The 20,793-nt window shown below is 35.3% G+C and overlaps 1 protein-coding gene across 2 annotated transcripts in view; it reads right to left on the bottom strand.

Moving 5' to 3' along the window:
* Positions 1 to 20,793, bottom strand: part of Malt1 (MALT1 paracaspase) — a 41,596-nt gene that overhangs the window by 16,236 nt on the left and 4,567 nt on the right. The window contains exons 2-10 of one of the 2 annotated variants that reach the window (XM_038331959.1): positions 19,109 to 19,275; positions 17,566 to 17,687; positions 13,101 to 13,260; positions 12,442 to 12,620; positions 11,956 to 12,052; positions 11,359 to 11,391; positions 8,707 to 8,733; positions 6,730 to 6,762; positions 3,131 to 3,334 (exon numbers count right to left, since the gene is read on the bottom strand). In XM_038331959.1, the coding sequence (XP_038187887.1) occupies positions 3,131 to 3,334; positions 6,730 to 6,762; positions 8,707 to 8,733; positions 11,359 to 11,391; positions 11,956 to 12,052; positions 12,442 to 12,620; positions 13,101 to 13,260; positions 17,566 to 17,687; positions 19,109 to 19,275 (1,022 nt within the window). The remainder of the gene's footprint in view (positions 1 to 3,130; positions 3,335 to 6,729; positions 6,763 to 8,706; positions 8,734 to 11,358; positions 11,392 to 11,955; positions 12,053 to 12,441; positions 12,621 to 13,100; positions 13,261 to 17,565; positions 17,688 to 19,108; positions 19,276 to 20,793) is intronic. The other variant, XM_038331960.1, reaches the window with a different exon arrangement.

Raw genomic sequence — 20,793 nt, 5'->3', positions numbered from 1 at the left:
CCAATCTGTATAAGATAACTATATGTAAACTATTTCTATTTTTGGCTGTTGCTTGCTGACATGCTATAGACGGATTCACCTACTTTTCTGTTTTACTACTTTTCTTTTATAATTGGGCAATAAGAGAGCATCAACTTGTGTCTCGGTTTCTGTATCTAAAGTTCTTCATGCTGAAACTCCTCTACCTTCCCCTCATCCCTAAAGGACCACTAGTTACCTGGGGACACCAGGAGAGGTAAAGGCATGGTCCAAAAGAGAAATAAAAAGTCTCGTTATGGCATGCCCTACACCATGAAGCCTTTACCACACTTACATTTAATGTAGATGTGTCTGATGTTTTGGGTAGTCACAATACTTCAAAATATAATGCAGTCACCCTGTTAAGACATGAATTAGGATTTTAAGTTTTTCTAGCTTTCTTAAGCTGCCCTTTGTTCTACTGTTTATTGTTCTTTATTATATACCACAAACTGATATTGTTAACAGAGGGGAATGTGTGTAAAGTGTCAGCCAAACTGAAGTCTTGTCTCCTAACCATCCTTTTATAGTTCCAGCTCTCTGCTTTATAACATGGACAATTAGAAGTTCTGACTTAAATAGTCAGAGCTGGAAAGTTATGACAACAACTGCAGTAAAAAATAAGAGTAACTGAACATATAACTATTTATATAATTCTCTCACTCTCTAGATATTTACCAACCCAGAAACCTAAATTTAACCTAAATCAATACTTATCATTACTTTTTTTCTTACACTTCACTGTTTCCAGTGCAGTTTTAGAAGCAATTCCCTATTCAAGTCACCCAGGCACCTTGAAAACAGATAAATTACATAACATACTTAAGCAATCCACTTTTTTTCCCTTAGTTTTTGTCAAGACAGGGTTTCTCTTTGTAGTAGTCCTGGCTGTCTTGGAACTCCCTCTGAAAAACAGGCTGGCCTCAAACTCACAGAGATATGTCTGCCTCTGTCTCCTGAGTGCTTAGATTAAAAGTGTGTGCCACCACTGCCTGGCTCATTTTTTAAATAAAAAAAACAAACAAACAACACAAACTTTCATTTATGGAAGACTCATACAAAGTTAAGTTCTCATAGATAATATTTTTACAGGGAATTTTATCAACTGTAGTCATAATTTTTTTAAAGATTTATTTATTTATTATGTGTACAGTATTCTCATTATTCTGTCTGCATGTATGCCTGCAGGCCAGAAGAGGGCACCAGGTCTCATTACAGATGGTTGTGAGCCACCATGAGGTTGCTGGGAATTGAACTCAGCACCTTTGGAAGAGCAGGCAATGCTCTTAACCACTGAGCCATCTCTCCAGCCCCTGTAGTCATAATTTTTAAAGCTACATCCCACACAGTGTACAACAATGAATGCTGGGAGAAGGAGGGTCCCACCTTGGGTCTCAGCTGTGGAAGAGGCCTGGCATGTGATTCAGATAAGGAGTGACTGATAGTCTGGTTCCACCCTCTGCATGTAATGTACCTGGATGCTTAGTTCACTGGGTGAATACTCTTGTAGACAAGTTTTCTCAAAATGCATTCTCTGTTCCCTTCCTATTGCCATGATTCCTTTTCCTTTATTCTTTGACAATTTCTTTTTATCATCATTACTATATTTTTCATTATTTAAAATAATTTTCAAATTCAAATGTATTTTGATCATACTGAAACCCACTTCTTGTCAGAATGAAAAATATAGGCCAGCTGTCAAAAGGCCTATTTGCATGGAATATGCTTTTCTATTTTTAAAGATCTACTTTTCTTATTTTAAATTATGTGTATGTATATATGTCTGTGTGTGAGCATATGTACATGAGTGTAGGTGCCTGCCAACATCAGAGGCATAGTATTCCCCTGAAGCTGGAGTTCCAGGCAGTTGTGAGCTGCTCAATGTGGGTACTGGGAACTGAACTTGGGTCTTCTTGAAGGGCAGAATGTGCTTTTAAATGCTGAGCCATCTCTCTAGCTACTCCCCATTTTTGTAAGAAAAATGGATGAATACATCCATTAATCATCAATTTATAATGCTCATTAGAAAACTATTGCTTCAAAATCAGCATAAAACCTAAAGTAGCTACCTTGCTATTCATGTGCACTACAATAGTAACCCTCATTATTGAGAGAATGGATCATTTAAATTATAAGGCTTTTCAACATCCCTTAGTCAGCAGTTTGCTAAATCTTCAAAGGGGTGTTTTTTATTTTTATTTTTTTAAATTCTACCTCAAAGCCAGGCAGTGGTGGCGCACGCCTTTAATTCAAGTACTCGAGGCAGATGCAGGTGGATCTCTGTGAATTCAAGGCCAGCCTGGCCTACAAAGTGATTTCCAGGACAACCAGAGTTGTAACACAGAGAAACCCTGTCTTGAAAAAACAAACAAACTAAATCAACAATAACAACAAAAAAGAATGTTGTTCTAACATGTTAAAAAAACACAGGGGGGCTGGAGAGATGGCTCAGTAATTAAGAGCATTGACTGCTCTTCTAGAGGTCCTGAGTTCGATTCCCAGCAACTACATGATGGCTCACAACCATCTATAGTGGGATCTGATGCCCACTTCTGGCCTAAAGTCGATAGAGCACTCATACATAAAATAAGTAAATCTTAAAAAAAAAACACAGAAGACATTAAGATAATTATCTATTCATACGGAATAAAGATAAAATTTATTTTTTTACAAGAATATTAAAACCCTTCAACAGGTTTACCTACCTTTACCTGATTTCTATTATTTATTTATTTATTTATTTTTATATACACAAATGTTTTGCTTGTGCACCACTTGTGTGCCAAAATAAGGTTTTAGATTACCTGGAACTGTAGTTACATATGATTGTGAGCCACCATGTGGGTGCTGGGGATAGAACTCAGGTCCTCTGGGAGAACAAGTGCTCTTAACTGCTGAGTCATCTCTCCAGCCCATGACTTCCAACTCTTTTTTTTTTTTTTTTTTTTTTTTTTGGTTTTTCGAGACAGGGTTTCTCTGCAGCTTTAGAGCCTATCCTGGAACTAGCTCTTGTAGACCAGGCTGGTCTCGAACTCACAGAGGACTTCCAACTCTTAATGAGTATAATAGGAACGGCATACAATTATAAAGAAGAATATTAGAAATATCTTACCATATACTCCTTTGTCTAAAAGTAGTAAAAATTCATCCACAGCATTGCACATCTCATATTCAGTAAGATCCAACAATGAAACAACTTTGAAATCTAGTTGCCTTAATAAGTTGGTCAATTCATACACATCCACCAAAGGAGCTTTAAGTTTAGGGTGCTCCCAGTAATTCATATTTCCTATCAAAAGAGCAACCTTGTCCTTTGCTGTAAGAAAAAAAAGGGGGTGAGTGGGAGGGAAATAAAAGAGGGTATAAATATTAAAATTTATAGAAGCATTAAAATGAAAAACTTTGCTTTAAGATTACTTATGACATTAAATTTCATTTTAGAGATATTACTTTACATAAGAGACTAAGAACACAACAGCCTGAAACATCAAAAACTTAAGACTAAATATGTATTCTTTGGGAATCAAAGAACATGTATTAGTTATATACGAAATATATACTGAAGTGTGCTTTCATCGAATTGGTTCTGTTTTACTGAGAATGGGGGAAGTAAAACAAAGCAAACACCTAAAGAGGGATAGGAAGAATTTACAGAGCTAGGAGAAGAGAGACCAAAGAGAGAAAAGAAGGAACTTCACAAGGATCACATTTGTTCTATAGTAGTTGTGTGGATGGACTATCTCCTCCTACCTCTAAATTAAAAAAAAAAAAATCATCATCATCATTATTATAGTATTTATGAATGCAGACACACATGCACAATGGTGTGTGTGCAGTTCAGAGGGCAACTTCATCTTGCCTGTTCTCCTTCTTAACTTTTTAAAGACACAGTTCCTGTTTGCCTGGGATAAGGCTACTTGAGGAACTTTTTGAGCTTAATTTTTTGACTTGGCTCAGAAAGGTATTTTAAGGTGGGGGCATGCAAATGATATGTACTTATGCCTTAAAAAATATCAGTCTACTTAGGGGTGTGGCCTGGCCTGAACAGTTATAAACAGTTAGGCAAAGCTTAGTGCTTAAGGGACTTCAACACTGCATCTTTCTTGACGGTCTTTGGTCTTTGGGTGACAATGGTGGCAAAGTGTCAAGAGACTTACATACTGCCAGCTGCATAAAATGAGAGCACAGAGAATTACATAAAACATACAATACTTCATAGTAAAATTAAAAACTACACTATTGGTTTATATATTTACTATATAATGCTTTTCATTATTAAATTTTATTTTAAAAATTACAAATTTCATCATTATTGTAGAGTATATGACTTCTACATATGAAAAAAAAACATGGTCTGTTAGCAGCAGCCTCATATGCCTTGGGATTTACTATATTTCTTCAATGCACTGGGACAGTAATTGAGAAACTGACCTAAAAGGTCTAATGACGCACGTCTCAAGACACATCTCTATCATTCAGTAATGGTAATTGGGAAAGAATGATTTACAGAATACACGAGTCCAAGAATGTAGGAGCGTGAAAATACCAATAATTGCCCAAAGCTCCTGTAAATTTATTTTGTCAATGATAATTCTTAGATTATATAACTTTTTAAAGTTTCCTGATAAAGATGGTGGGTCTTACCTTGACCAGTCTACTTGTGAAGCAGTTCCTAGTTGGCAGGAGAGCTGAAGTGGACTTTAAAGAATAGAGAAGTAGGGCGGTGGTGGCGCACGCCTTTAATCCCAGCACTCGGGAGGCAGAGGCAGGCGGATCTCTGTGAGTTCAAGGCCAGCCTGGTCTACAAGAGCTAGTTCCAGGACAGGCTCCAAAGCTACAGAGAAACCCTGTCTCGAAAAACCAAAAAAAAAAAAAAAAAACAAAAAACAAAAAACAAAAAAAAACCAAACAAACAAAAAAACAAAAAACAAACAACAAAAAAAAAAGAATAGAGAAGTAGAGATGGCCTGAGACAAGATGACAAGGACTCATTCTAGGAAATGGTTGTGACAAAGAATCCAGATAGAGAATGGAATAGTAAAATTTGAATTAAAGAAGATGAGAGGAATAAAGGAAACTTGTATGTAAGCAAATTATCATGGGGTTTAGATAATAAATTCAACAAATTTATTATGAAATCATTTACTGTAAGAGCCGCCCACAAGTTCTTGAACACAAACCATCTACTGGAAAAAGGACACATGGGGCTCAGAGCACAGCTCAGTGGTTGAGTGCATGCTCAGCATGTGTGAGGTCCTGGGTTCAAAAAATAAAATTCTATTTGATTATATAAAGAACAATAAAATCACTTTAGAAATATACTTACTAGAGGATCCTAAACATTTTCCAGAACTTAAAGTAGTTACACTCTTCAGCTTTGGCTGTCTTAGAACTCACTCTGTAGACCAGGCTGGTCCTGAACTCACAAGAGATCTGCCTGCCTCTGCCTTTCAAGTGCTGGGATTAAAGACATGCACCTCTACACCTGGCTAAGCTTTCATCCACAAAATGTGAGGAGATAGTCTACATCTCAGGAGTAAGTTACACATTTTATAAAGCAAAATCAGTAATCATTGATGAACTTTCAATATCTGCTCAGATACATTTGAGTTTATCATTTGTGTGTAATTATTACATGTGCTTCTCACTACAGAATACAGTAGTGGCTTTGTTTGGATTACTATTATAGTTGGTCTTTCTTACCAAGTGAGCTGGGGGAGGGGCGGTTCTAAGGAAAGAACTTTATATATGTAGCCTTGGTCACCAACAGACTATTAACTACATAAGAAACCCTAAGAACCATCTGTAAAGCCCACAGAATCAGGAGATAAAATGAACTGAACTATGTGAAATTTTACCATTATAAATGAAATGTAGAAGTTTGTTTTTAAAAACAGTAATTAGTAGCCCTGTGTCTTCTTCATTATCAAGGCTAGCCTGAACTATGTTAAGATACTGCCTCCAGCCAGGCAGTGGTGGCGCACGCCTTTAATCCCAGCACTCGGCAGAGGCAGAGGCAGGCGGATCTCTGTGAGTTCGAGACCAGCCTGGTCTACAGAGCTAGCTCCAGGATAGGCTCTAAAGCTGCAGAGAAACCCTGTCTCGAAAAACCCAAAAAAAAAAAAAAGATACTACCTCCAAAAAAGGAGTTCAAAATTCTGATAAAAGCAATTAGATATTATTTTAATCAGATATTCATAGATCAATATGTTAACTATTTCTACTCTCTAAACATTAGTCTACTGAGCCTTTATGAATGGCTCTCCTGGATCTTCCTCCTTGTGTCTTCTTCCCCAAAGCACACTTAAATGTCATTACCCATTAAATCTTCTTATCTTACATCCTTCCCTTCCAGTTGTGGAAGGTGGGAAAGCAAACTTCAAGACTCATTTCCACCTACATGGTATTTTCCTAATTTCCACCTCACCAGAGAACAGCAAGAACTGCTTCTTCCTCTATGGAGCATGCCTATTTCTTTCTGTTTATGTGTTGCCAGAAACAGAAATTACTCCTTAGAAACTGACTTGAAACCAAAAACAAAAGCTGTAATCTTTTTAAAGGTTCTTCCATAATTTCTTTTACCAAAAATAAAAATCTGCTCCAATGTCCTTCAATCAATCAAGGTAAATAACATAAATTCATTCGTAATAATCAAAAATTGGAGTTAAATACTATAATTATATTTGATCATGTACATTAAACTCAACTCACCCAAAGGCTGATCAGTTGTTTCTTCTTTATTATCTGTACAAAGATGAAAGAGCAAACAGATGCTGTTATTCATGGTATATCTTCAGAGCTAATGAGATAAAAGCAATGAATGCAGACAGCAGGATATCACTTAAATATGATAAATATATTAGAGTAGATGTCACAGAGGCTAGAAAAAGGAGGGGAGACAGAGGGTAAACAAGAGGGCACAAAAACAGAGGAAGGGAAGTGGATTTAATGTTATATGGCGTAATAGGGCAACTATATCTCTAACAATTAAGAATTGAAGAATTATTAAAGGGGAAGCTCTTGAAGGCTCTCAGCACACAGATTCATAATATTTAAGCAGATAGAAAGGCTAATTACTGGACTGGATCATTTTATACTGTCTATATGTATCAGACCACAATACAGTACTTCATAAATAATTATGAGTAATAATTTAAAAGAAAAATACAGAATATTGTTATGAATAGCTAATTTATAATTAAGACATTTTTGACAAAATATATAAACTTATCACTATCATACATAGAATGAAATCACATTCAGTCTCCAGTACCACTAGGAAGTGACACGGAAAGATGAAGTTCAGTTCTCTGTGAGCTCACTATCTGGGGAAAGGGGAGTTTACTTGTACATTTAATAATATTGATGCTATAGGAGCTCACTATATTGCCATACATTCGTTGTCTTTAAACTCAAGGTTTGGTTTCTTTGAATCTTGGAAAAAAGGAAAAGCAGGCCTGGAAAATGTTAAAAACTTAGTGATGGGTATATGCTAAAGTTTTCATGAAGTAATTTTACAACTTTTTAAAAGGGCAAGATATAGCAGATATTTTAGGGAAAGGGATTCTATCAATACCAAGAGAAATGATTACTAGGATGTTTTCAATCAGTCTTCAGTTTGGGACACTTGAAGCAATTCTTTTTGAGCTTCACATGAATTTGAAGTTACTACAGCAAAAAATATCTATTGGTCACTGTGGCTTTATTTTGCCTAATATGCTTACATATGGTCAGTAGAATCCAGACAGAACTTAATAACCTCATGCCTTCTTAATGCATTTCTGTGTGATTTGATTAAATCTATTCATGGACTCTATTCCTGTCTTTCAAAATGTCCACAGCTTATACTGACATCCTCTTTCTTTATATGATCTTCATTACTGCAATGCCCTTGTCCCTGGTGATAGCTTTCTCTTTAGTTTAGCTTATTCAGAAATCTGTTCTGATCAAAACTTGCCTAGAAACTGTCATTGTTAGTCGCTTAATAGTTATAGACAATTTATCCGTTTACTGCCAACTCTCTCCACTAACTGCCTTTCATCAGGGGAGGGCACCTGCTCAGCCTCTCCAGGGATGTTCTGTGTCTGACAGTTTGGAATGTCATGTGTCACTCTATCAATATGTCACTCTATCAATGTGCATCCAGTCTTCCACATTAAAAGCAATATACTTCTTTCTATAAGGAGCAACATAAAAGGATTTTTTTTTTTTTAAAAAAAAGGATCAAAACTGGATGGTGTAATCAGCACTCGGCAGAGCATATATAAGACTCTGGGTTTAATCCCCAGTAACACACAACAACAACAAAATTGTTCATTATTTTTTTACATATTTGTTTATTTTGTGTGGGGGACCATGGTGAATGTGGTGGTCAGAGGAAAACATGAAAGAATTGGTTTTCTTCTCCTACCATGTGGGCTCTAAGGGTCAAACACAGGTAATCAAGTATGGCCATAGGTAATCTTCCTCATTCACCTATACTGTCAGGTCAAGCACTGATATTTTATTGTTACCCAAAATACTTTTTCAACCCTTATGGTCTTATATTCAATAATATTTTTGTACTTTACTTGCTTTAAATTGAACTTCATGTAAGTAGTAGTAGCCTAAGAATGCAGGCAAGAATGTCTATTACACCTTTACTGTATCAAACTTACCAAACCTAAAACAAAACTTTGTAATACTTACCAGGACGCCCAAAATTATTTAATTCATCTACGAATAGAGTAAGAGAAAAGAGATTAATTTTATATAATCTAACAGCCAACAGCACAAATAATAGAACGAAGAGAAGCAGTTTATGAACTGTTAGATCATGTTACAGTGCTTTATTAGTTTAGAACTTTTCAAAGTTAAATGAAGAAGCTATAAAAATAGGGAATAAGTAAGAATACTGCTGTTAAACCACGCAGGACTTCGAAACTGCTCCACTTTCTCTAAATTACAAAAAACTAAATAATTAAACTCATTTATAATTTGTTCAAGTTTTAGGTAATTTCTCATAAATTATCTTTCAAGATAAAAACAAACAAAACCTTTAACTTTAAAATATCAGGAAACTGGATGAACTATTGTGGGCTACTGCAGAGGGTTCCTGTGTATGCTAAACCTAGTTTCTCTATTATTAACATCTATGTTAGTATACTACATGTATCACAACTAATGAGCCGTTTATGTTTTCCCCCAAGGCCTATTTAAGATACCAGAAGCATTTACTGTGTCTTCTTAAGACACTCTTGGCTGTGATAGTTGCTCAGACATTCCTTGTTTTTAATGATAAGACATTTCTTTTTTTTAAAATGGCCATTTCAATTTTGAACAGCAGAATGTTCTCCAATTGGAATTTGTGGGTTTTTTTTAAAGTTAGACCAAGGAATGCGTACTTTCTGGGGAAGCAGAACGGCTTCAGAATCAACTTGCATCCTCCATACACCTTCCACACAGAGTAGATAGATACTCTGACCACAAGTCTATGACATAGAGTCATCATTGGTTCTTTTACTTATTAAACTTTATGAAGACAAAAGTGAACATGAAATAAGTTGCAAGTAATACAGGATTCATAAAGTATTATATGGGAATATATTATTTGGTTTATTTGCTTGAGATGATGTCTTGGTACATAGCCCAGGTTATCCTTAAATCTACAATCTTCCCACCTTAGTATTCCCTGTCCTGGGATCACAGTCACATCACTATACTAAGGCTGGTGTTTTCATACTATATAAATTCAGCTTAACAGGGAGTGGTATCAACTTGTTCACACAATATGTACAAATTTTTTTGTTTTTCATCTTACTGCATAGACTAGTTTCTACATAGGTAGGTCAGCACTTTACCTCTTTTCAGTAAGGATGTTTCATACAACTGTAATACAGTTGGATGTTTCTGTCATATTCTACCTTCCATCTTTGGTGCCTTTCTTTTGGCCCCCTAAACAACTGTTTAAAATTTGCATGGTCTCACTACCCTAAACCACAGGTGAGCCTCACCTCTTCAACTACACCCCTTGTTCTAATAATATTCTTACAAAATACACAAAATGGAATAGCAGTCATCCATCATGTACTCTACATTAAAATAAGATGTAAATAGAGGATACTGTTCATAAGCAATCTATCAACTACGAAATGTGTTAGGATCATTGAGAAAAAGAGTTGGAACTGATGTTCTCCATCTGAAGATTTTAGAGCAACTCTAGCTACACTGTTATCTCTGTGTTCTAAATAGTTATTTGAAAGTTATTAATTGATTGTTATCATCAATGAAAAAACTGCATAGTGAGCTGTACAATTACAGAAACAGCAGGGCAGGGTAACAATCGCATGCTCACTCTGAAGCCAAACAGCAGGTGCTCTTTTATATTTATTTTTAAAGGTCTCCTATATGTTAGGAAGAGTAAAGAAACAAACATACATGCAATTAGGCAAAAGATGTAAGAGATAAGAAAAATTTGGTTAAGATTTCTCTACATGGCTTCCCTTCTGTAAGATTAACAGATGTGAGATTGAAACTTCTTGATAGGAGAATTCTGATTCAAAACTCTGCATTAGGATCAAAAAATTGAGATGAATGACAGGAAAACCAGGAAATGTATGATTGACTATTACTATCTTTCTTTACCCAAGTAGAAACTAAGGAAGACTATGTAATAGTTCAAAGCAGCAATTGAAAAAATACTTAGCTATCCACAAACCTAATTTTGCAAATCAATGTGATAGTACACTAAGGGGAGGTAACCTAAGTTTTAATATTGATTTATAATAATTTAAGTACAATGTTTTAGTTAACTGAAACAAGTTAGAAGTTTATACTAAAATGGATTTTCAGTTCTCTTTCCATAGTAAAAGTGGCATATAAATTAATCTAAAAAAAATCAGTTTTGAAAATCCTTATCAATATTATTTTTGGTATTTAATGTTTGAGAAAAATATATCAAATGATCTATTCATCCTGAAATTTTTATAGAAACTATATTTGCTTTTAAAGGGCATCTTAAATAAATAAGTAAAATAATCCAAACAAATATTGATGACAATATTTTAAATAAATTTTAAGATTAAAAATTAACATTGAATTGCAAATATTCACTATTTCTAACACTATGGAGGAGCTCCAGGCCTTATGTGCAATAGGAAGTCAGCTGAAGATTACTTTAGAAGTGTCTGTTCAATAGTGTTGAAGAAAATTTACACAACTTTAAGGAATAGGACACAGTATCCTTCAATCAAAATGGCTTATTTAGAGCCAGTATTTTTTCCATCACTGCACTCAGTAAGCTAGGACATTGCACCTCTTCCCAGAGTAACCAGCATGCAGGAGACCAAAGGATTATACTACCTTCGGTGCACTCCACTGCCTCATCTGTTCTTCCTTATGTTAGAGAAAACAAATTTGAATATATTATAACTCATAATCTTAGGAAGGGTAGTCACTAAGTAAACATAGATAAAAATCACAGAATCATTGTCAAAGAAACACAAGCATCAATATTTCCTACTATTGAAAACATCACTATAAATGCATTCAATATAATTGACAATAGCAAATACTGACGAATAATTATTTTTTATGTGTCTCTTGACTTTTTATTTTTCATTTAAAATCTTTTTCACCAAATCAATCTTTTATTAATTCACAACTACAAGGAATACATTTTGACACAAATATTTAAGATAAACTGTAATATTAAAAATAAGTAAAATTAGCTAAACTAAACAATTTTTCAGTTTTTTGTTTTACTCTTTGTATATAACTTAGGAGAATTAACTTAGTATGAAGTTTCTAGAATTTATGTGTAAACAAATTAACTCCTTATATGTGATACGTTATTAAATGGAATGGGACAAAAAGTACTAAGAGTTTCTATTGTTTAAGCACCCCAGTGCCCACAGCTGCTTACATTATGTTCTGTGTCAGAACTTCAATACTGCTTACCTATGATGATTTCTACCTTCTTACTATCTTGACTGTCTTGATCATTGTATACATGACACCAGTAGGTTCCTTCATGTTCTAGATCCACATATGGAACCTGTATCAATATCAGAACACATATTTCCCTTTAATTTAAATATTGCTTAAAATAAGTCATTTATATTTATAAAATTTCCCAAATGCAGATTTTAAAATATTTATACATCCTTAGATTATCTTCATTCATTAAGCTAAGCAATAGCAAGCAAATTATAAAATGATTCTAACAATGCAAAGTTTGGTGCAGTAATATTTGACATCTTATTCTGAAGCTTGGTTTAAAATCTAGTTCTGTTGCAAATACATGAAACTAGTTAATACTGAAACAAAGCACTTGAAAACATTCCAAAGTGCATGAGTATAAGTGGTCCCTTTACATCTTAATTGTGTAATTTATTTTATAGATTAATCCATCCCTCCTACTCCCTAAAAAAATCAACTGCCTACCACGTAATGCTTTTTTGTTTCATGTGTTAATGGTGATTCATTTTTAAACCACTGGTAGTGAGGCATAGGGCTTCCAATAGCAACACACTGTAAAACCAATGTGCTGCCTGGCATCAGCTTTTGGGACCTTGGTTCAACACAGATTTGCAACTTGGATTCTGAGACACCATCCACACTTCCTTAAATTAAAAGAAAAAAAAACTGAGTTAAACATAAAACCAAAAATTTCCTACAATTAAACAAAGATATATCTAAGTCTATCCTTTAGTTTTCACAATCATGAAAACCATACTTAAAGTATATTTTCATCAAAGTCCATAAATGTTAACAGATGTTCTGAAAAGAATACTGTGGTGAACAAAAACAGTTTAGGAATTCTGGGCTAACAGGTGGGGATACTCAAGAGAGGAGGAGTGAGGGGAGAAACTAAGCTTGAATTATAGCTGCCACATGTAAAGGATCAAGTTCAGCATCAGGCAAAGAATGAGAAGGGGCCATGTTATCTTCAGGGACTGACACAGAAAATGACGATCAAAGCATGTGGCGTTAACTCTTAATGACTCAGCCGTGACAGTTATACTCTGAAGCTATTTTTAAATAAACATTTAAATAAAATAAAGTGATCCACTAATCAATATGCAACTTCACTTATCACGTACCCTGGAAGCTTTCTGTTACTTCTGTCACATCACAGACGTCCAGCTGTGACCACTCGCTAAATTCAAAGGTGGAACTGTTGTTAACTCGGCAGACATAAAAGCCCGCATCTTTTACATGCACTGTGTTAAAAATAAGTTCTGATGAATTTCCATATGGGATCTGCAAAAGAAACAACAAGTGAGCATAAGTGAAGGATTCATCAAAAATTCAGCTTATAATACATGCTGTGTAAAATCTGATTTCATTACAGACCTTTGAAAAGTATGTTTCTTTTTTTTTTCTTCAAGTTCTAAAATGTGCTAGTTAAAGGAGTAAAAACTATGATTTTGAGGACTGGAGTATTAGAAATACAGCCCTTAACAAATCCATTCAACAGTGAGGTTAGCTGTCCCTCAGATCTTACAGGAGCTCACTGACCCTGTCTGTTCAGTCACTAAAATAGTACACTTATTTATGCAACTGTCACATATATATAATGTAGTAAACACCACAGTGGCATGAAGGGAACAAATTGGCTATTATTTTCATTTCTGGACAAATAGCTATGAATGTGTGCATAAACTATTTTACCTTGAGACTTCACTTTCTCATCTACGAAACACTATGAGACAGGCTGCTTAACAAAACCGTATCCAGCTATCTTTCAAGGTTTTGGCTTCATGGAAGCATGGACGTGAAAGGAAGAAATGGCTATAACGTTTTTGTTTTTTTCCACTTTGGTCAGAACCTGAAGCAATAGTGTTCTCTTCATGCTACTCTCGGATCAGAATAAATAAATCTATCACAAATTCTCTCAGTTTTATGGTCATAAAGAAGACTTTCACAACTTTATGAAGAAATACAAAACCCTTGTTCTTCTAGAGTCATTTTTTGAGTATGTAATTTTTTTGAGCATGTCTGTTTTGAGACAGGGTCTTATAATGTAGCTCTGGCACCCTTGAGCTCATTAAGATCCATCTGCCTTTCTGCCCCTCAACTACTAGAATTAAAGGTGTGGGTCAACCATCTAGAAACTCTTGTCTTTTTTTTTTTAAAGAATTTATTTATTTATTTACATTGGTCTTTTGCCTACATATATGCTTGTGTGAGGTTGATGGAATTATAGTCCGTTGTTAGCTGTCATGTGGTTGCTGGGAATTGAACCCGGGTCCTCTGGAAGAACAGTCAGTTCTCTTAACCGCTGAGCCATCTCTCCAGCCTGAAACTCTTGTCTTTTATGAAGAAATACACTTGATTTTCTCGTAGTTTCTCATAAGTAGACATATAAGCATCTAACTTTACCAACTTAAAAACTGCTTAATTTGTAGGTTTCTCCATGCATATAGTTTTTCAAAATACTTTACACTTATTTATTGTGTGTATGTGCACGCATGTTATGATGGCCAGAGGACAACTTTTGGGAATTATTCTCTTTTTTATCACGTGAGTCCTAGAGATAAACTCAGATCAAATACACATATGTACAGAGGCCAGAAGAGGCTATCAGATCTCCTGGAACTGAGTTATGGACAGTTGTAACCTGTTAAATTAGTGCTAGAAATCATACCTGCTTCTTTGGGAAGAACAGCAAGTGCTCTTAACTGCTGAGTCACTTCCAGTCCCTACTAATCCATCTTATTTGCTATTTGCAAGACCCAAGCACAGAGTCTAAGAGGGAAAGTTTTTCTTTCTCAATGATCCCATCTTCTCTAAAATTGTTCCTGTATTTTTTTTCTCGGCTTCAGCATGTGTTTTTTCCCTTTATCAAATAATTTTCAAAAACATACTCTAAGTCCTTTGTATCATAATCAGCAAATACACATTCTTTTGTTTACAGCTTCTTCTTGGCAGCACTGAAGAAGCTGGTCACCTCTATCTTCTTAAAAGACTTTGCTTTTTTTTACTCTTCTAACTTTCTTGACTGGTCCATATTTTAATTTCATTCATTATAGACTCTCACTATTGTCTGTCAGGATATACAAACTGCCCATGTGATTCCCTTGCACATGTAACAGGCATGGTCTGAAGTCACACTCTTATTTTCCCTCCTAGACAAAGACCTCACCAGTCTTCTCAAAAACAAAAACAAACAAACAAAACTTACAGAGTAATCATGGCTAAGATATTCAAGAGGAAAAGCTAGGGAGTTCTCCTTAAGGTTTTTTTTTTTGCTTCCTCTTGTTCCACACTGATCTATGGGGCTGGTTAAGCATACCCTCAGAACACATGCTAAAGCGTGCCCTGGGATCTCACTGTCATGAATTCACCAAGACCACACTACAGCTTTTTCTCAGCTTTTTTCTCAGACAATAGATACCTGGTTGTCTTGCTGTTCTCTGCCTTCTTCAAGCAGAGAGCTCGTATGTACAAAGGCCATCATCAATCCTGTTTAAAGACTGTTGGTTCCTCACATCCTGTGACCATGCTGCTTATGCTCCTCCTCGCTCTGAACTCATAAAGAGACTGCCATCTCTCTCTCCCTTAGATGTAGATTCTTTGGTGGAAAGAGACATTATGTGTCACTGTTCCATTTTATCATGGCTTGGCACAAAACAGGTGCCCACAAAAATCTCCTAAAACAGTCCAACACCATTACAGCTCTTTAAATTCAAGATGTATTCTACATTCCCTATATTCCTTTCAGTCATGATGTATTTTATAATTATAAACTTCATGTAGTTTTTTCTCTATTTCTTCAAAAAAATTCATTAAAATAAAAACAACTAGAAAAAAATATGATAAAATACTTTTAGTTACCATCTCTCAATGGTTAGATACATGTAGAATCTCACAACCTTGGTCACAAGAATTCACACAACCAGTAATGGTAACTAGGGGCCAACATAGACTTAACCTAGCACTAAATGTCTATGTAATCATTTTACTATACCCCATAGCTGCTCTGTCTTATTTTTATGTAGGAAAAAAATGTACAAAACCATAATTTTTCTATAAAATAACATAATCTGTTGCAAACAACTAGGTAGACCCTTTTCCTACAGCCTTCAATTTAACCCTCTTACAATTTACAATAGCCTCTCCTGAACACTGTATAAATCTCCACTGCAAGAAGAAACGTGTCTTGAAAAGAAAACTCAATCAACAAACTATTTCAGATGCACAAGTCCCAGGGCAGAAACAAAAGTAACATACATACAAAAATCATGACAATATGTCACCTCCTAAAGTTACTAATCCTGTAAGAATGACTTGGAAGAACTACCAGAAGATTATAATTATGTTCAAACAAGTAGAATTCAAAAGGTTTTAATTATGTTCAAACAACTCAGAGAAGATATAAAAATATTTCAGAAGAATAAAAGCAAAAAGCTGAGGGAAATGAGGAAGTCAAGGTAGACTTGCTGAAGAAAACCCAAACTGAAATCATGCTGAAAATAAAAAATCAATAAGCCAAATAAAAACCTCAGCAGAAAGCTTAAGCAATATAATGGATCATGTGGATGACAGTGTCAGAGATGGAAAACTTGTATTGCTCAGTAAAGGTGAATAATAATTTTTTTTTAAAAAAAGTATGGAACACTGGAGAACTTTGAGAAGACATAGCCTTAGAGATATGAGCACTGAGAAAGGAGAATGCCACACCAAAGGCATGGAGAATATTTTCAATAAAATAACAGAAAAAAAGTGTCCAAGCCTAAAGAAAGAACTGCACATATTCAGGCACAAAAGGCCTATAAAATACCAAAATAGAGATGACCAGAAAAGAAAATCCCCATGACATAATTATAGTTAAAATACTAAAAGCAGAGTATTAAAAGCTGAAAGACAGAAGGGTCAGTCACTTATAAAGGCAGGCCCATCACAATAACACCCAGGATTGTTCAATAAAAAGTTTTATAGCCAGAAGTACCTGGAAAAATGTATTCGAAGTGTTAAAAGACCTTGACTGCGGACCCAGACTATTATACCAAACACAACTATCGATTAAAATTACAAAAGATAAAAATTTTTACAATAAAAGCAAGATAAAAGGAATTTATGACCACCAAGCCAGTTCTACAGAGGGTACCAGAAAGAATACTTTGGATTTAAAAGAAGAATAAACAAAGTCAAGGGGCCACAGGGAATAATCACTACCAAGAAAGCACAAAGGGGGTAAGAGATGGGGAAACTGAGGGGTAGTGGGAGGCCTAACCAAAATGACGGATGCATGAAAAAGCTATAGGGAAACCCATGATCTTCCAATCTCCCCTACAGGCAGCATAGCTTTTTTCTACGTTTTCATTTAATAACATTACGCCTTCTGGGAGTGGCTTTACCCACCCACATTAGTGAAACAGTCAGGTATGATGGCTCACATTCTAATCCCAGCACTCAGGAAGCAAGGCAGAAGTATACCACAAATTCAAGACCAGTCTGGGTTCCACAGTGAGTTCCAAGGCAGCTTGTGCTACAGAATATGATCTTGCCTCCAACCAACTAAACAATAAACCTAAGTAGAATTAAAAGACATTTTAAAATTACCTCCTTATTCATTTTGAACCACTGATATTGTACAAAGGGATGTCCAGTTGCCCGGCAACACAGTTTTACAAACTGTCCAGCCAAAACTGCCTTTGATTCTGGGTTTACAGTGATCTTTAATCCTAAAACAAACAAACAAAAAGCAAAACTAGTTAACGAATAAACTTGCTTTTTTGCTTAGCATTCTGGGACAAAGATAAATGAGCTTAAGAACACCTAGCAGACATCCTGGGCTAGGTGAGTGTCAGTTTTAGAAGGAAGTCAATGCCAAGAAAGAAGAGGAAAAACATTATACTTAGGGTTCTTCTCTGTCTCTTAGGAAGTCTTTTCCACTTCTGGGTGTTTCAGGTAGAAATAATAATTTACCCTCATCAATTTGAGCTTGGGGTTTTGGTAGGTGTAATTGGCAATTTACCACCATATCTTATATTCCTAATTTTTCATATTAAAACTATATCAGAGAAGCTGAAGAGATGGCTCAGCGTTTAAGAGTATTTAGTGCTCTTACAGAGAACGCAGGTTCAGTGACCAGCACTCACCATCAAGCAGTTCACAAACTACCTATAACTTCAGCTCCAGGGGATTCTATGCCCTCTGGCCTCTAAGCACCTGCATGCATGTGGTGAACACAAACTTATATAGACGTGCACATATACATAAATAATTTAAAAATATATCATAACCAAGTTTGGCTATATAAGGAAACATTAATTAATACACCAAAATTGTGTAAAATAGAGAGCATCAAGTTTAACGTTTACAGTCTTTCCATGCTTGACTCGATTATTTGCTTCTAATGGAACATATGGCTAAATGGAATCCTGGAAAGGAGGCTTGCACAGCTGCTGCCACTAGCAATGTTTGTTTATCTGAAACAGAATCTTACTATGTAGTCTAGGCTGGCCTGGAACTCTTGGTCTTCCTTTTAGTCTCTACAGTACTGGGAATACGAACATGGACTACTACACCTGGCCCAATCAAGCGACTTGATGAAGGGTCCTTCTTCTCTGATATCACTGTAGTTCATCAACTTCACCCGCAGCTACACGGGCAAATTGTTTTCTATTTTTTTGAAGTAGCCCTCTCTCCAGCCTGTTTCCTGTTTGTTTTGTTTTTAATTTTGTATTTCATTTTTATTTATGAATACTTGTGTCTCTGTGTATTTCAGTGTATGCTATAGAAACCTTACATGTAAATACTTTAGCATGCACCTTTCTAGAATAGGGGAGTCTTGTACTGAACTATAATATTACTGCATAATTCTCTAATATTAAATATGTGGGTTACATTAAATTTTTAAAATAATTGCTTAAAATGTCTTATATAGCTTGCTTCTTTAACTGTAATCCAACACTTCTGATGCTTTCCTTTGGTCTCAACGGGGGAGGAGGAGAATGATGCTCTATGCATTTATATGTTCTAAAAATACCAAACACAATTTACCTGGTTAAAAGATGTGCTTTTCTCTAAATTTGATTCCATGAATTTTTGAGGAACATTCCCCAAGGAAAAAACAAAACAAAACAAAACAAAAACCATCTACCTGGGGGGTTGAGAAGCTGAAGAACCTCAGTGTGCTCCAAAGCCTGTAGGAAGTCGTTCAATTCTGTGACTGTGCATCCTTTTTCACCCATTAGTTTCAGTAAACACAAGCTTGGGCTTCCTTCTGGCTCCAGTACCTTAAGAGAACACTGCTCCAGGTCTAGGCAACTGAAACAACAGATTTAATTCATGATATGCCCAATATGTAGCTGGACCATTATAGGTGGTAGGAAACTAATTACATGATGAAAACTAAGCCCCTCCATTCTCCTTTCCCTCCTCCAGCATTCCTTCCTCTTCTACCCCTTAGCTCCTATAATTAATTTTAAAGAGTGCGAGAGAAATTTAGCTTTGAGGCTAATCAAACTTTTATCCTAAAATTGAAAGCAAGGAAAAGACTAGAAAATTTCTTCACTCTATTTATTTATTTACTTACTTACTAAAACAGAGTCTTACCATGTAGCTCTGGCTGGCCTGGGACTTCCTATAAAGATCAGCTGATCTTGAATTTAGAGCGTTACCTGCCTCTGCCTCCCAGCTGCTGAGTGTTAGGCATTGCACCAGGCCTCTGCGCTCTTCCTTCCTTTTCTTGTCACTCTTTCTTCTTTGTGGTTCTTTTTTTTAATACAAATATTTTTATTTGTGTATCAAATACTCTATGGTTAACAGTTGCAGTCAAGACACAAAAGGTTTGAAAAGCTATAGATGATAATGACTATTGGATTCAACCTCCTTCGATTATTTTAGACAGCATTTCTGATAAACTTCCAGCTGAATCTTAAGCATGATATATGTTCAGGTAACAGAATTACAGCTCCCTTAACTTTTTTAAAAGATGAAGTCGAATATGACTCAAAATGAAGGGACTACCCAGCTGGCAAGATGCTGCTCTCATCTGAGAGGAATATGCTTCTCATCCCATGAGGCCAAGATACTGTAAATCATAGCATGAACAGATACAAACAGTGGGAGAAGTACTAAGAACAGAGAAGCTAATGCCTCAAAAATGATACTGGATAGGACAATCAATGTTATAAAGTTAGCAACTGGAAAAGTCATAAGAAGCCCTTGTCAAAGATCATGTATTAGAAATAAGTTACTAAGTTACATGAATAGAAGATTCATAAATACATGAGTGCAGTATACAAAATATACGTTTCATGATTCAGAAGTTTGCCAGGCATTGAGACTTGAAATTACATCAGATATAAACAAGGGATGTTCTAACTGATATAAAAAAGTTCAGTGGCCAGAGTTTTCCTTCTTAACAAAGATCAAATTGAAGTTATCAAATTGAATTGATATTTCTGTCCCAAAGCAAGGTATAAAGCTAGAAGTAAGATTTTATATATTTTTTGCTTTACTGATTTTCTGCATGGGCACTCACTGGCTTTTGACTAAGGTGATTTACGCTTAGCCAACTTTTATTTTTCTTGTTTTACTTATGTTCTTGTAACAGTGTTTTGATGTGGTTTCTATAAACTTAAATTTAGAATTTAAACAACTTCTTTATCACTGAAGCAGCTAAAACTTTGCTTTTAAAAATTATTTTTAGGTCCTATAAAAATGGCTACAACCCCAACTTGTTTACTAATATTTTGAAAGAAGCATTTTTACTGTTGTATTTCCAACAGGTTGGAATAGGAAATAAAGGAGAACTCAAGCAACTATTAGAAAAAACTGGGT

This window comes from Arvicola amphibius, chromosome 5, assembly GCF_903992535.2.
Source record: "Arvicola amphibius chromosome 5, mArvAmp1.2, whole genome shotgun sequence".
Classification (NCBI taxonomy): Eukaryota; Metazoa; Chordata; class Mammalia; order Rodentia; family Cricetidae; genus Arvicola; species Arvicola amphibius.
This window is presented reverse-complemented; position numbering and strand designations above follow the sequence as displayed.